Source organism: Mytilus galloprovincialis, chromosome 11 (genome assembly GCF_965363235.1).
Source record: "Mytilus galloprovincialis chromosome 11, xbMytGall1.hap1.1, whole genome shotgun sequence".
Lineage (NCBI taxonomy): Eukaryota > Metazoa > Mollusca > Bivalvia > Mytilida > Mytilidae > Mytilus > Mytilus galloprovincialis.
Genome location: NC_134848.1, coordinates 79,809,362 through 79,823,038, shown reverse-complemented (window position 1 = coordinate 79,823,038; position 13,677 = coordinate 79,809,362). Strand labels below are relative to the sequence as shown.

Sequence of the window (13,677 nt, the reverse complement as noted above, 5' to 3'; positions counted from 1 at the left end):
ACATAGTTCATCATGAACACGCTATGAATAATCCAGAATAAGAGAGGAATCGCAAATAGTGATACCAATAGAAGAATAAGACCCGTTTCCAGGATGAAGATAAGTATTAGATCCATCGATAAAAAATACATAATCCTTCTTGAGAGACAAAGTCCTCAATGATCTACCTTTGGCATTGTGAGACTTGATACCCCACAATGGATTGTGGGCATTGAAGTCGCCCATAAGTATAAATGGTGAGGGTAGATGATCAGTGAGGTTTTTGAGTTATTTGCTTTATCTATAATTGAATTGGGTGGAATATATATCAAACATAATGTAATTGTTTTATCTAATAATAAACGGATTGCAACTGCCTGCAGATCCGTGGTGAGTTGGACTGTGCTATGAATGACGTTGTCCTTCACAAAAATGGATGATCCGCCTGCAGCTAGTTCATCTACCTTAGAAAATGTGCTATACATGTAGTATCCTTTTAAAGATACATTGTCACTTTCTTTTAGAAAACTTTCTGGAAAACAGAATGCAATAGGTAAAAATGACTGAACTAGAAGATTTATTTTAAGACCTCGGCAATTTCATTGGATGATATTAGTCATTATTTGATAATAGAAGGGCGAATGCTGTCGAGTTTGCCAGCATTCTTATTTCGCTCACCCTGAGATTGTGATCTTTCGGGTGGCGGAACACTTTCGATTTCCATTTCAGTTTCGTCGATAAGTGTTGAAATTCTGTTGTTTGAGGATAGTCGTCGATCTGCAGGACCACACGCAGCTTGTTTTACTCCGCCTCGACCCCTATCCCGCGACCTAGAATCAGAAGACCTCTGAGAGTATGTATTTACTGGCTTCTTTTGGACATCCTTCTTTTCTGGAGAACGAAGAGGAGATGGGACTCTAGTAGACTTTGTACTGGATGAAGAAGATAACTTCTCAGATGCAGATGAAGGAAGACTATTTGAGGGGGAATAATCATCTATGTCACTGGGAAGATCCTAGACAGATTCACCGCCTCAACTGTCTGATTTAACTGTTTCCTTTTTACTTGATTTCTTTCTTTTTTTTTCTTTTTTTTTATGGTGATGATAGTGAGCTCTGTAAGGAAGATTGAGTTTACTGAGTACTGGTTTTAGAAGATTTTGGTTTTCTTGGAATTAATATTTGATCGTTAGGTTCTGTTTCAACACACAGCATTGTAAATGTGTTCGCATCAATTGGCCAAGTCATGCGAGTTGGTATATTCTCGTAACTTAATGAGCGGATACCTTTGCAGGCGTACGATGATCTGTTTGAAACAAGGAGATCATTGGAAACAGAAGCTATCTGTTTAGCTTCTCGGTAACTGATGTTTCTTTCTGTTTTAATTTTAATAATATGTTTTCTTTAAGGTAAACAGGGTAGTCCCTAGACGATGAAAAATGGGATTCACCACAGTTAATGCATTTAGAAGATTCAGAGTTACAGTTTGTTCCCTCGTTTACTTCGTAAGTCCACTTGAAACATCTTTGCGTACCACGACATTGTTTGCTTCCATGACCAAAATTTTAACAAGAAAAGCATCGAATTTGGTTAGAGATAAACATGTCAACTTTGATTCCAAAGCAACCTGTAGTAATACATGGAGGAGGAGTTGGAGTTCTTCAGGTCAAAATATGTGTTTTTAATTTGATTATATTTCCATTCTTTTTTATTTAGAATGTAACAACATCAGTGACACCTTGGCTTGAAAGTTCCTCACATATTTTCTCCCACGATAAGGTCACCAAGGTATTGACTGCTGTCTCGAATGATCCCCTTACAGCTGTTCAAATTGTTGTGAGAAGAGGCAGAAACAGGAAAGTTTGTTATTGTAGTCATTGTAAGCAAAATTGTTGATTGACTTTTGTTAGAACATTCAACCAACAAATTGCCAGATCTCATTTTTGATACTTTTTTTACAGTACCAGAACCGCTTTGCATTTGTTTGTGAATTGCGAAGGGTGATATGTTTGAAATTGATTTTGCATCTGTTCTGTTTATTGCAATAAATCTGGGCCAACTGTCATGTTCCCGACAGGGCACTGAATCATCACATTTTCTTTTATTATGTATTAAAGCTGATTTAGTGGTGTTTTTTCTTTGTGCAATATGAAAGGAGAAAGGATCACCATTCTTGTCATCCGCCCACCTCGGAGTGCATACAAGGGCGATGCTGTGTTTCCGTGGCGAACCGGGATCAAGTTCTAATGCTGCAAACGAGCTCCAAATATAATGTAGCTGGTCCTCAAAATAAGCACCTAAGATTCAATGCGGAAAGCACCAGATGTTCCAAGAATAGTATACTCAAGCAGAGTGTATCCATCAAGCAAAATAGAAAGCGTATCACTTGATTGACCCATAAGCCATCGCCGTCTTCAGTTATCCGAAATACAAAGCGTAATGTTAAACACATGTATATATAATGAAAATTGTTACAAGAAAGCTTATTGTTAAGGATTAACTGAAGGGCTCGACATGACCAGCCGATTGATCGAACTGGGTTCATCCGACCTCCCGTTGAGATGATATCGGAGCCAAAGCAGCTTATTGAACTATAGTCTCGTACGTCCGGGTATTTTCTGACCGTAAGGAGTCTGGCTATAGCTCTCATCCACCAGGATCTCGTCAACCACCGACACGGGTAGCAACCCTCGGCAAAAGGGTAGAGAGCCTATTTTATTCAAAACATCGGGCCACTCGTACGATATTTGGATCACTTTAGTCTGGTCTCTACCCTTTGACCTGTCCAGCATGAGTAACCCTACCAGAAGACCAGCTGGCATAGCTCTTGGGGTCACTGAGACACGCAAGCCCCCCGTACCACGGCAAGTTTAGCGATCCACCGAGGGGCCATACAATTTAAAATACAATAAAAACATATAAACAATATGAATATGTAAGTTGCTACTATTTTGAAAATGTCAATTGCAATGCTGAATCTTATACAAAAGGAAAACAGCAGTTAGTATATCAATAATATGTGTTTTAAGCGCTTGTCTTGAATTTGACCCTCACCAGGAATGTCAACATTATGTCGACTTCTGTTAAATCAAAAAGCGCACCAGTTCAAATATTTGGTAAACAACGTTGTCTGTGTAATGGACAGAATAATATCAAAGAAATGATTTTATCACTAAAAACAACCCAGAGCATTGTTTGTATAACAATTTTTTTAACGCTCATATTCTAGTGTGATACATATTAGACATTAGTACAACAAAAGATTCAAGTACCCTTTATTTTTTGTATGATCAATTGCAAAAGTGAATACACACCTCATGGAAACAAGATCTGAAAATGAGTATATGCGCCAGACGATCGTTTCGTCTGCATAAGATCAGTAACACTCGAATAAAAAGTTACACAGCCAATTAAAGAACAAAGTTGAAAAGTATGGAAGACCAATGACAGACTCTCTGTTTTCTTAATTTGTTGCTTGGTGATAAGTATGGCAAAAAAAAAATAAAGAAGTATTTGTATAATAAATATTATATTTGGTTGATGTTATTTCTACGTTTTAAATTGTTCTTTCTTTCTAATGACAAATCCTAGATTTTAAGTTAACGTACATTTGTATCTATCTGTTTTTGTCAAGTTATTGTATAACTTATAAATATATGTCTTTAAAAAAAACCATATACAAGATGCAATAGTTACAGGTTTACACTTGTCTCAATAACAATTTGCTTACATTAGCAAAGTTTATTATTATTAGTTGATCTTATCAAGTCATCAGTAATTTGCGTGATTGCTGTGTGCTCTGTGTCGTACTTTGTCCAACACCGAAAAACCTAACGTGCTTAATCAGCATACGAATGAACTTTAATCTTTTTAACCACAATTTTAAAATTCTCCTATTTCATCATATATCAAACAATTGGTTTTTTCTTCTTCTTAGCTATGTACAACGCGCCTTACAATCTCAGTAGAATAAAAGGACAAATATATCCGAATGTTACTGTACGTCTTCTACATATCTCGTAAAACCATGTCCGTGTTGACTCTACTTTTAGTTTCACTTGTCGAATACGTTTCGGCGTATGACAAAGGAGGTTCATTGTTAGAAGGACTTGGTAGTAGCGGACTTGTCAATGGTGATATACACTGATTGGAGTCGCGGTTAGGGTATCGGTGGTGCTGATGGAATTGTCAGCGGTGGTTGGAGGAATAAATACAGGTGAGTTTTAACTGACCATTTATTTATAACGTCGGTACAAGAATCCTATTCGAAAATAAAACCTTTTATAACAACGTCTCTCAAATATTTGAGATGTTACATGTGTATGAGATGCTTTAGTCCGAGGGAAATAACACTTACTCGGGTTGTCCATTTTGGATATTTATAGACACAATGGGTCATGATTGTTTTATGATACTCAATGAACATATTACATTTAAAAGATAAATTTTGTAACAGATAATAGTCAAAACACTCACGTTAGATATACAATGTATATTGTAGTATTGACAGTTTGGGTATGTACAACAAAGGTAGACTTATTCTGTAAAATATAGATGGCCCTGAAAAGGTCCGTTTACAGTATGTGTAATGTTTTAATGGAGCCCCATATGTATGTGACACAACAAATGTTTGATTAAAAAGAATGTATTTGATGTGATGAAACAACAACAAATATTGCAACGGTCAGGGTATAAGTCAATAAAGTGACGACAGAACAAAAATATACAAGACATAGCCGTTCATCTAGTGTCGACAATATCTCTTTTAAACGAGCCTTTTTAGGGCCATCTATATTTTACAGAATAAGTCGTTAAAATGTAATATGTTCATTGAGTAAAATAAAACAATCATGACCCATTGAGTCTATAAATATCCATAATAGTCACACTTAGCTCTATGTATAATGAACTTGGCCCAATAGTTACAGAGGAAAATATTTTGTAAAATTTTACTATACAGAGGAATATCTCCTTAAGGAGTCAATTGACCTTGTTGGTCATGTTGAATTATTGAAATGTCTTACTTTTTATTATTTCTGTTTAGTTGACGCGTCATTGTAATTATAAAGGAATTTCATGAGACTGTCAACATAGTGAGTGGTTTAGCGCTATAAAACCAGGTTTAATCCACCATTTTCTACATTCGAAAATGCCTGTACCAAGTCTGGAATATGACAGTTCTTGTCCGTTCGTTTTTTATGTGTTTTGTCATTTCATTTTGCCATGTGATTATGGACTTTCCGATTTGATTTTCCTCTGAGTATAGTATTTTTGTCTGATTGGTCGGATTTGATTTAAATGCTTTGGTTTCAGAGATATAAGCCAAAAACTGCATTTTACCCATTGTACTATTTTTAGCCATGTCGGCCATCTTTATTCACCTACGGTGTCATCAGACACATTTTTAACTAGATACGCTAATGATGATTGTTGAAAAGTTTGGTTAAATTTCTCTAAATAGTTTCAGAGGAGAATATTTTTAAAAGATTACAAGAATTTACGAAAATTTGATAACAATTATTTAAAGGGTTATAACTCAATAAGGGGTCAACTGACCATTTTGTTCAGCTGACTCATTTGTAGATTTTACTTTGCTGAACATTATTGCTGTTTACAGTTAATCTCTATCTATAATAGAATTCAAGATAATAACCAAAAACGGCAAAAATTCCTTAAAATTATCAATTCAGTTTGAAAAGATTTAATCAACAATGCTTTCCGGTATGAAAATGATAGCATAAGCTAGAATTGTATTAAATTATGGAAACCTTACCATGATGAATATTTCGTTATAACAAATAAAAAGGTGAAACATGCCTCTTTGACAAACAAGTGATTAATATGCAGCCAGTTTCTTATTAACAACATTTTTGTGGACTTACTTGGAGACAAATGTGTTGATTTTGACAAAAGCGGTCATCTCAGAACCATTATTTATAACAAACAAGACGATTATTTTCTTTGTTTTGAAATGACCAATTTCATCAACCTGAGTAGCAACTTCATCTGCTTATGGGGAATGCATTCCCCTATTCATTCATGGTGATTTTACAGGCTGCGGCTACAACTGTACTACTCAGAATTTATAACACGTCATCAGTATCTGCGTAAAAAGTTAATGAACTAGAATGATTTGAAAAAACTTCTCGCCTTTTTTTCAATTGACACAGAGTTTTAAATACAGGGTCAATATATCTGCTGGTAGACTATCAGGCGTCGATGTAAAATGTAAGTATCACTATATATCTTTCATGTCACCGTGACTTTATATTAGTTGCAATTTTCTTGTAAAAAAGGGACGAAAGATACCAGAGGGACAGTTCAACTCATACTCATGAATTCCTTGATAGAGGAGTTGCTGCTTAGAAGGAATCTATGAAACCAAGCGTTCAAAATGGTGACGTTTAAAGTATCCCTTCGTAATATTTTATAGACGCCATCACGAAATGTTTGACCGTTATGGAATAAGCATTTCACAGATGATATCGAATAATATGTTATTCACTTCGTAACTACAATCCCCTTCCATTTTCATGAATGTGACCTTCTGAATTCGACTGTTTACCTGTAATAACTTGAGCAACACGACGGATGTCACATTAAAGTAAGATCTGCTTATCCTTCTTGAACACCTGAGATCAACCCTAGTGTTGTTGGTTTTCGTGTTTCTAAGTCTTCAGTTTTCAATGTTGTTTCTTGTGTACTATTAATTGTCTGTTTGTCATTTTCATATTTAGCCATGGCGTTGTCAGTTAATTTTCGATTTAGGAGTTTGACTGTTCCTCTGGTATCTTTCGATTTAGGAGTTTGACTGTTCCTCTGGTATCTTTCGATCTTCTTAAGTGTATCCAGCAATGCTTAAACGTTAAAGGCTATCATTATTTCCTGTTATTTTCTTCTTTTTTTTTTTAAAGACAGGTCAACAAAAACAAGAAACGAACAATTATAGAAGACTCTGTATTTAGAACAAAAGGATGGATATGATTGTGATTTTATTTTACATATACATTTTTTAAATATAACATATATGTATGGTATCTTAAACACAAAATCTTTAATTGGTACATTTTGGTTACAGAATGTTGATTGATTTTGTCATAACTATATTAACTGTTTATTAAACTTCAAATTTTCAATATACTGATTATATATAAAGCTTTAATTGTCTTTCTTATAAAGACAATCTGAATGTGAGTTATAGTAATACATTTTTTTGTGACTTTTTTAAAATTTTTTTGTGTAATTTTAAACAATCATATTATATGTACATTAGGTAAGTAAGCAAACATTTCCTCAACGCATACAAATACCACCACATGGAAATCTCAAATATATACACAACAGTCAAGCACACTACAAAATGATAACATACAGTAATCATGTTAATACGTAAAGAAATGTTTTTTTCCACACAATTTTGATTATTTCAATTTAAAGCTTATGGTTTTGCAATGTCACGTAAATAACCAACTCCACCTGCATCAACTCGTTGAAGTGCCATCATTAGACTAAATATTGTCGTTACTTTTGACTTTGCCTTCCATTTTATCAATATGTCTTCCACCAAACCAGGCAGATCTTTTGGAAATCTGAACAAACTTTGTTCAACTTCAGTGAAGCTTAATCCTAGCTCTATTCCTAACTGAAGCGGACAATTTCCTATTTGGTTTGACAATTCCTTCAAATGTTGATCAGTCGGATCCGCTTGGAGATTAAGCTCTGCATGTTCTAGTGCATGTAAATTGATCGTCAGTTTAGTGTCATCTTATGATTGATTATGTATTATAAATAAGGAACAATATTTATGTTTTGCTTTTTGTTTATATGTCTAGTTTCTTAATTAAAATAATACTGTTAAGGATTTCCTTATATTTCAAATAAAGAAGTACTAGCTTACATGTAAAATAACAAAAATACAGATTTCAAAATAAATCTTAAATGAAAAGTCCCTAATCAAATGGCAAAATGAAAAGCCCCGAGTACTTCATAGTAATGTTTGACAACTGTCACAACATTGACAAAACTGGAACAATATTCCAGATGTGGTATAGGCATTTCCATATGTAGAAAATTGCTAATCAAACCTGGTTTCACGATAGAGAGACTATTTATTAGATTTAAAGTACAAAATGCACTTTTACGTGTGTTAATCTGAACACCATTTTACCTAAAATGGCAGGTACCATATATTGCAATTAGCATGATTAGTATAATTCTGTGATGTTGCATTTGTGTTGTTGTACATCAGTGATCCTCACGTTCCTTTGTTTTCCTCTTATAGTTGATGTGTTTATCGCTGTTTTACTTCGTAATCAGGGCATGTTTTCTCTGAATCGATTAATGACTTTCAAACAGCGGTATACTACGGTTGCCTATATAAATCACTACGAAACATCATATATTTTACAAAAAAACATAACGGTATATAGTCAAATCACATTCGCAAAAACAAAAGATACTACTTGTCGTTTGTCATAGATTCTGGCACGGAGAGGACTGCGATTATCAAAATCGTGGTAAAAGTCTAAAAATGAGAGAGAGGAAGCCATGGCTGTTGTTCCTTTAATTTCTGGTTCCGAAGTATATAAAGTGAACTCAATCAGGAAAGTTTGAATTATGAATTTTTATAACATCATGAATATATCGGTAAGGGAAACTAAATGATTAGTCTTACATAATCTCACTGTCTATTGCAAGTATCTAAATGAACTCCGAATAATATCAAAATAACGTACAGATAAGTCGACAATTGGTCGCCATTTGTACGGATTCTTGTAATAGTACCCCCCAAAAAAACTCATCAAAGATAATGCAATCCAGGTAAATATATTTAAATATAACTTACCTACTAAATCCATGTTTTCTCTGAATATCTAATAAAAACGATAAGATTTATTTTTCTTATTTAAAAACAAAAATCATATTTCAAGTTCTCAATTATTCTCTGTAATGCATTACGAAAGAGGTAAACGATCTGAGCGAACACCCTAATTTACAAGTAAGGACAGCCAATAACACAGCTCGTATCACGACAGAACCATTTACATCTGGAACGTATTTGTGAATACATAAAAGTATATCAGTTTAAAAAGAGGATCTGTAGAAAACTCAACATGACAATAATACTTACTGTTATCGTAAACATCTGATCGTGTTAGTTGAGAGTGCATCTCGTTAGGCGATTAATGAATATTCTAAATGACAGAAACATACAAAAACACAAAAAACAGCAGTATTGTACTTACGCTCATGGTTTGGCGAAAACGTGTCGTACCATAAACCGTGAACTAACCTAGGTTCTCCGACCAGGTAGTTTTTAAATCGCATATGATGTTATTAATATGACTTTGGTGTAAAATAAACTGCAGTAAATGATGCAAACTAAAACGGGTAAAGTGAACGTCAAAAGTGATAGAAAAACTCGTCAAAACTGATAGAAAAACTTTAAACTTTAACTGGTGAAGCAAGATTCTTACCTGGCAAACAAGATGACTATCGAGGTTAACTTTTTTCAATGCGTCAGAAATGTCTTTCAAAGTAGGATCCTTTAGTTTTGATAGATTGCATGTCTTCCATTGTTTTAGTGCCATCAATCTAATGTCTTTGGAACAGCGAGAAGCATACGTGGACTCTGTGTGTTCCCATGTTTGTGATTCCATTCCCAAATAGAGTAAAAATTCTCTAAATATTCCATATTCAATCTGACTTCCCAATCTACCAAGATGCTTATCACTTGGTTGTGTTTGCAGTTCAATATCTGTGAGACCTTAAACAAGTACGTAATGTGTACTGGACGATCGCAAACGAAATTTGAAAATGAACATCATAAGTTGACCAGGTAAAAGCATTAATAAGTGAAAAACTGCATGTTACGAGTTTTTACGACTAGTTCAGAAGACAAGATCATTTTAAATGTATAATTTTGTGTTATTATTGTATTTTGATGAAAACACCAAATTTTAAATAAACACATATCCAAAATTATACTTTACTTACATTGTTATTTCTTGTTTGTTGCAGTTTACAACCATGGTATCTTAAATATTTGAGTGATGTGTAGTATATGTTAACATTAAATAACAATGAAATTCTGTCTTTTCAGAAAGCACAACACTGACTACATATATAGATTGCTTTGAATACATGACCTATATACATTGGTAAAGCATTGTTTGAAATTTGAGTATGTACCTTATACTGACCAATTAGAACACTGAGCTTGTAAGCATTAAGTGGCCTCTAGGTCATTCAGGTTTATCAAATACATGTATATATCTAATGCTTACTTAATAAGAATACAAGTATTACGAAACCAAATTACTTGATTCTGGTTTTTTAACTATAACTGAGTGTATGTTTAAACAGGTATATGCGTCTTGTAAATAGTTCCAATTACATAATATTACATTACAAAATGCGGTGAATGCATATCTTCGTCCATATTTTCTAATGTCTCTATATTTACCTGCACATCCTGGACTGCAATTTTTTTGGGACTGCAATTTTATAAAGTCACCAATAAGTGTAATAAAACAAAATAAATACTATTTCAAAATGTCAAAAGGTACACAGGCCCTTTCCAAATAGTATATACTTTAAGTCGAGAATGTCCATAACAACAATATAGATAAAAAGTATATCAAGATATAAATATACAAACTGAATTTAACTTAGTACAAATATTACCATATTTCTTCTTTGCTTTAATCTAATTCTTTCAGAAACAGATCGTGGACATTTGCAGTACTTCCAGTAATTCAAAGACAGGCTTCCTTCTTAGATATTTTTGTAAGTTTATTTAAATAAATATATACACTCGTTCCAGAGAAAGTATCATTTGAAAGATATATTTGTGGTTTTCATCATAATTTTGCATAAATTACAAGCGTTCTACCGGAAAAAAAACACGAGGATGAAGAACAGGAATTTGTTTGTGCAAAATCGTCTGCAGACATTTTTGTAACAAATTAAATATTAATAAATAAACCCTTAATCCTCGCTGCAATTGAAAGCTAGACAAATTAATCAACTCTGTGATAGAAATCCATGATATCCAGTTGTTCTATTTTGCATTAACCCGGTTAAAATACGAGCTACCCACGTTCACAATTGGACATCGTATTGGTGTTAACCTCTTTTGTCCTTCCATCATGTCAGTTGTTATTTTTGTTGCTAAATAAATACAAGCTGTATGTTTGCTTTGTGTTATTTGCTTATTTGTTGTTGTATTTATTTTTAGGATGTTTCTCTTTGTACAACTCAAACGTGACTAATACAACAATCATTTAAAGATGTATGTGTCTGTGCAATAAGATATGAACGAGAGTTATACAAATAGAAAGCGTGTCCTTACCTTGTCGAAGATCCAGTATCGTACGTAGTTCGTATTATGTTCCTTTCCGTTCTTGCATGTCCATTTGTTAGTTTTCGTCACTTCAAGAGACGATATAAAACAGTTTTCTCTTCCACAGGGAATCCCAATTTCCATATAGTATAGTTCTGATACTCTTGTTGGATTCAATGTCCTACCGACACTGTTATGGTAAAATAATAAAGACGACTCAATATTCTTGGTCAAACATTCCTGTATGCTTGCTGCAACGTCTGGTGAAATAGAGAGTAATGATTTCTTGTTTGTCAGGTAAACATTCACGCGATTGTCGTCTACCCATATTCGGAGTTCATCATCTTCACTTACGTTCAGCACTGCAGCCTTGTGATAAAGACATGGTTTGTTCTTTTCCTCTTTCAATGGCCAAGCGATAACTGCGGCTCCAATAACTTTGTAAGCTAATGCACTAGGTATAGAACTTTGAGCTAATATGTATTGCAGGCAGATCGTCTTCTCTCTTTGACTTCCAAGGTTGTTGAAATCCGGTCGCATTGCTTTGATCATACATGGTACGAGGTACACATCTGTAGATGATTGTTTAAACGCCTTAGGAACTATAAGTATGTCCAAGTGGACAAGAAGCTTTAAGAGGAATTCTTTGATTCCATCTGCAAGCATATACTGATTGAATTGGGGTTGTTCCCAAATCTTTAAAAGATCTCTCTTGTAGATTCTTCCCGTTTTGGTCATTGTTTCAAGTATGTATCTCAAGTCCGTATCTGCCGGCCAAAATTGTTCGTCTGTCACGAAGGACCTCAGTATATTCACCAATGTAGGAGGATGGATTATGATGAAATTGTCCAATCCAGGAAGGTTGTAATACATCAGTTTACCGAGTGAGTGTTGAACTAAAAGAAAGTCATCCATTTGATTATCATTCAAAGCCAGATCTGCATTTAGTTCATTAACTTGTTGGAGGTTTGCCTTTGTTAAGATGTTAATGTTCTTCATTTTCATGTTGGAAATTTGTAGCTCTAAAGGAACCCATTGCATGGGTCTTCTTTGACCCCAAGACGTTTGCCTCATCGCAAATATGACAATTTGATCTGTCATTTTTTGTATTTCGACATCGTGTTTATCTACTCCGTTAATAAAGTATATCGTCTCCAGATGTATGTGATTCTTTTTCTCGTGACTGGAAAACATCTCTTTAATATCTGCTAGGAAGCGTTCCTTCATCTTTGTTGTATCTCCCTAAAAAGTGGAAATAAGACTTAAATATTAGGTAGTGGTACGGCATTGGCTCCTTAATATGACTTGAGGAACGTTTTGACTTGAGAAAAGGACATGACTGATTAATTTCATTGGATATATATTGGGTTTTATAAATTAGTTCGTTAATTCGTTATTGTGGTGTTTGAAGACAGACGTTAAACGGGATATTAATCATTTATGGTGTTCATACAAGTGTAATATGTCTAGATTGGTGAGTTCACATTCAAAAATGAACACGTGATCTGGATAACGACAATAAAAAATATCAAATGTTAAATATATATACCATAACGACTAGTCAATCAATGACAGTGTCATTCCTTCTATATAACCTCACTTTTAGCTGTAGCTCTGGGGACCTTGTCAATGTATTTTTGCTTTCTAAATCATGTGTTCAAAATGTAAGAAATAGTATGATAATCAAGGTATAGGGCATCTTTGTAACGTAAGGTATATTTTTATCAAATCAAATAATGGCGTGCTTTCCCTATCCATCTATAGTTGTATTATACGTTTATTAAATATTTAATATATATCTACCCCGCATAAATCTCTATGTGTTGCTGCAAACAATATCATTGGCATTATTTCATCCGTATCTGCAGTGTACGTCAAAATTGAATCAACCCAATGTTTAATTATAGCTGAAAAAGTAAGTAATGTAATTTGGTATGATTTGCAAAAAATACAACTATTGTGTTGTCCACTTTTTATCAAGGTTTTGTCTCCAATAGGCTTAAATAAAACAAATAAAACCACTTAAAGATGTATTACCATTTCATAGAAATAGAATGATATTATATTTTTAGTAATATCTGAGGATAAGCATATAACAGAAATACAAAGAAAACGAAAACTCCACAAATACAACCATTGTTAATTGTTAATTTATAATTGACGAGTTAAAGGCACACTATTGCATGATAATATTATGTGTAAAAGTATTTTAATAACATAGCCTTTTTAGTCTAAATAGAACATAATTTCGACATTATCATGGAGATCTCCGCATGTAATAAACAGTTGATCATTAATATCAAACATATGAATTAAACTCGTCATACTTAATTGTGTGCATTATACTTATCCTGG

The 13,677-nt window shown here is 33.8% G+C and overlaps 1 protein-coding gene across 1 annotated transcript in view; it reads right to left on the bottom strand.

Annotated features, from left to right (window-relative positions):
• Positions 1-6,921: 6,921 nt before the first annotated feature.
• Positions 6,922-13,677, bottom strand: part of LOC143052878 (uncharacterized) — a 45,925-nt gene continuing 39,169 nt past the window's right edge. The window contains exons 13-18 of the mRNA XM_076226025.1: positions 13,126-13,229; positions 11,332-12,564; positions 10,444-10,474; positions 9,455-9,744; positions 8,824-8,851; positions 6,922-7,706 (exon numbers count right to left, since the gene is read on the bottom strand). Of these exons, the coding sequence (XP_076082140.1) occupies positions 7,417-7,706; positions 8,824-8,851; positions 9,455-9,744; positions 10,444-10,474; positions 11,332-12,564; positions 13,126-13,229 (1,976 nt within the window). The 3' untranslated portion in view covers positions 6,922-7,416. The remainder of the gene's footprint in view (positions 7,707-8,823; positions 8,852-9,454; positions 9,745-10,443; positions 10,475-11,331; positions 12,565-13,125; positions 13,230-13,677) is intronic.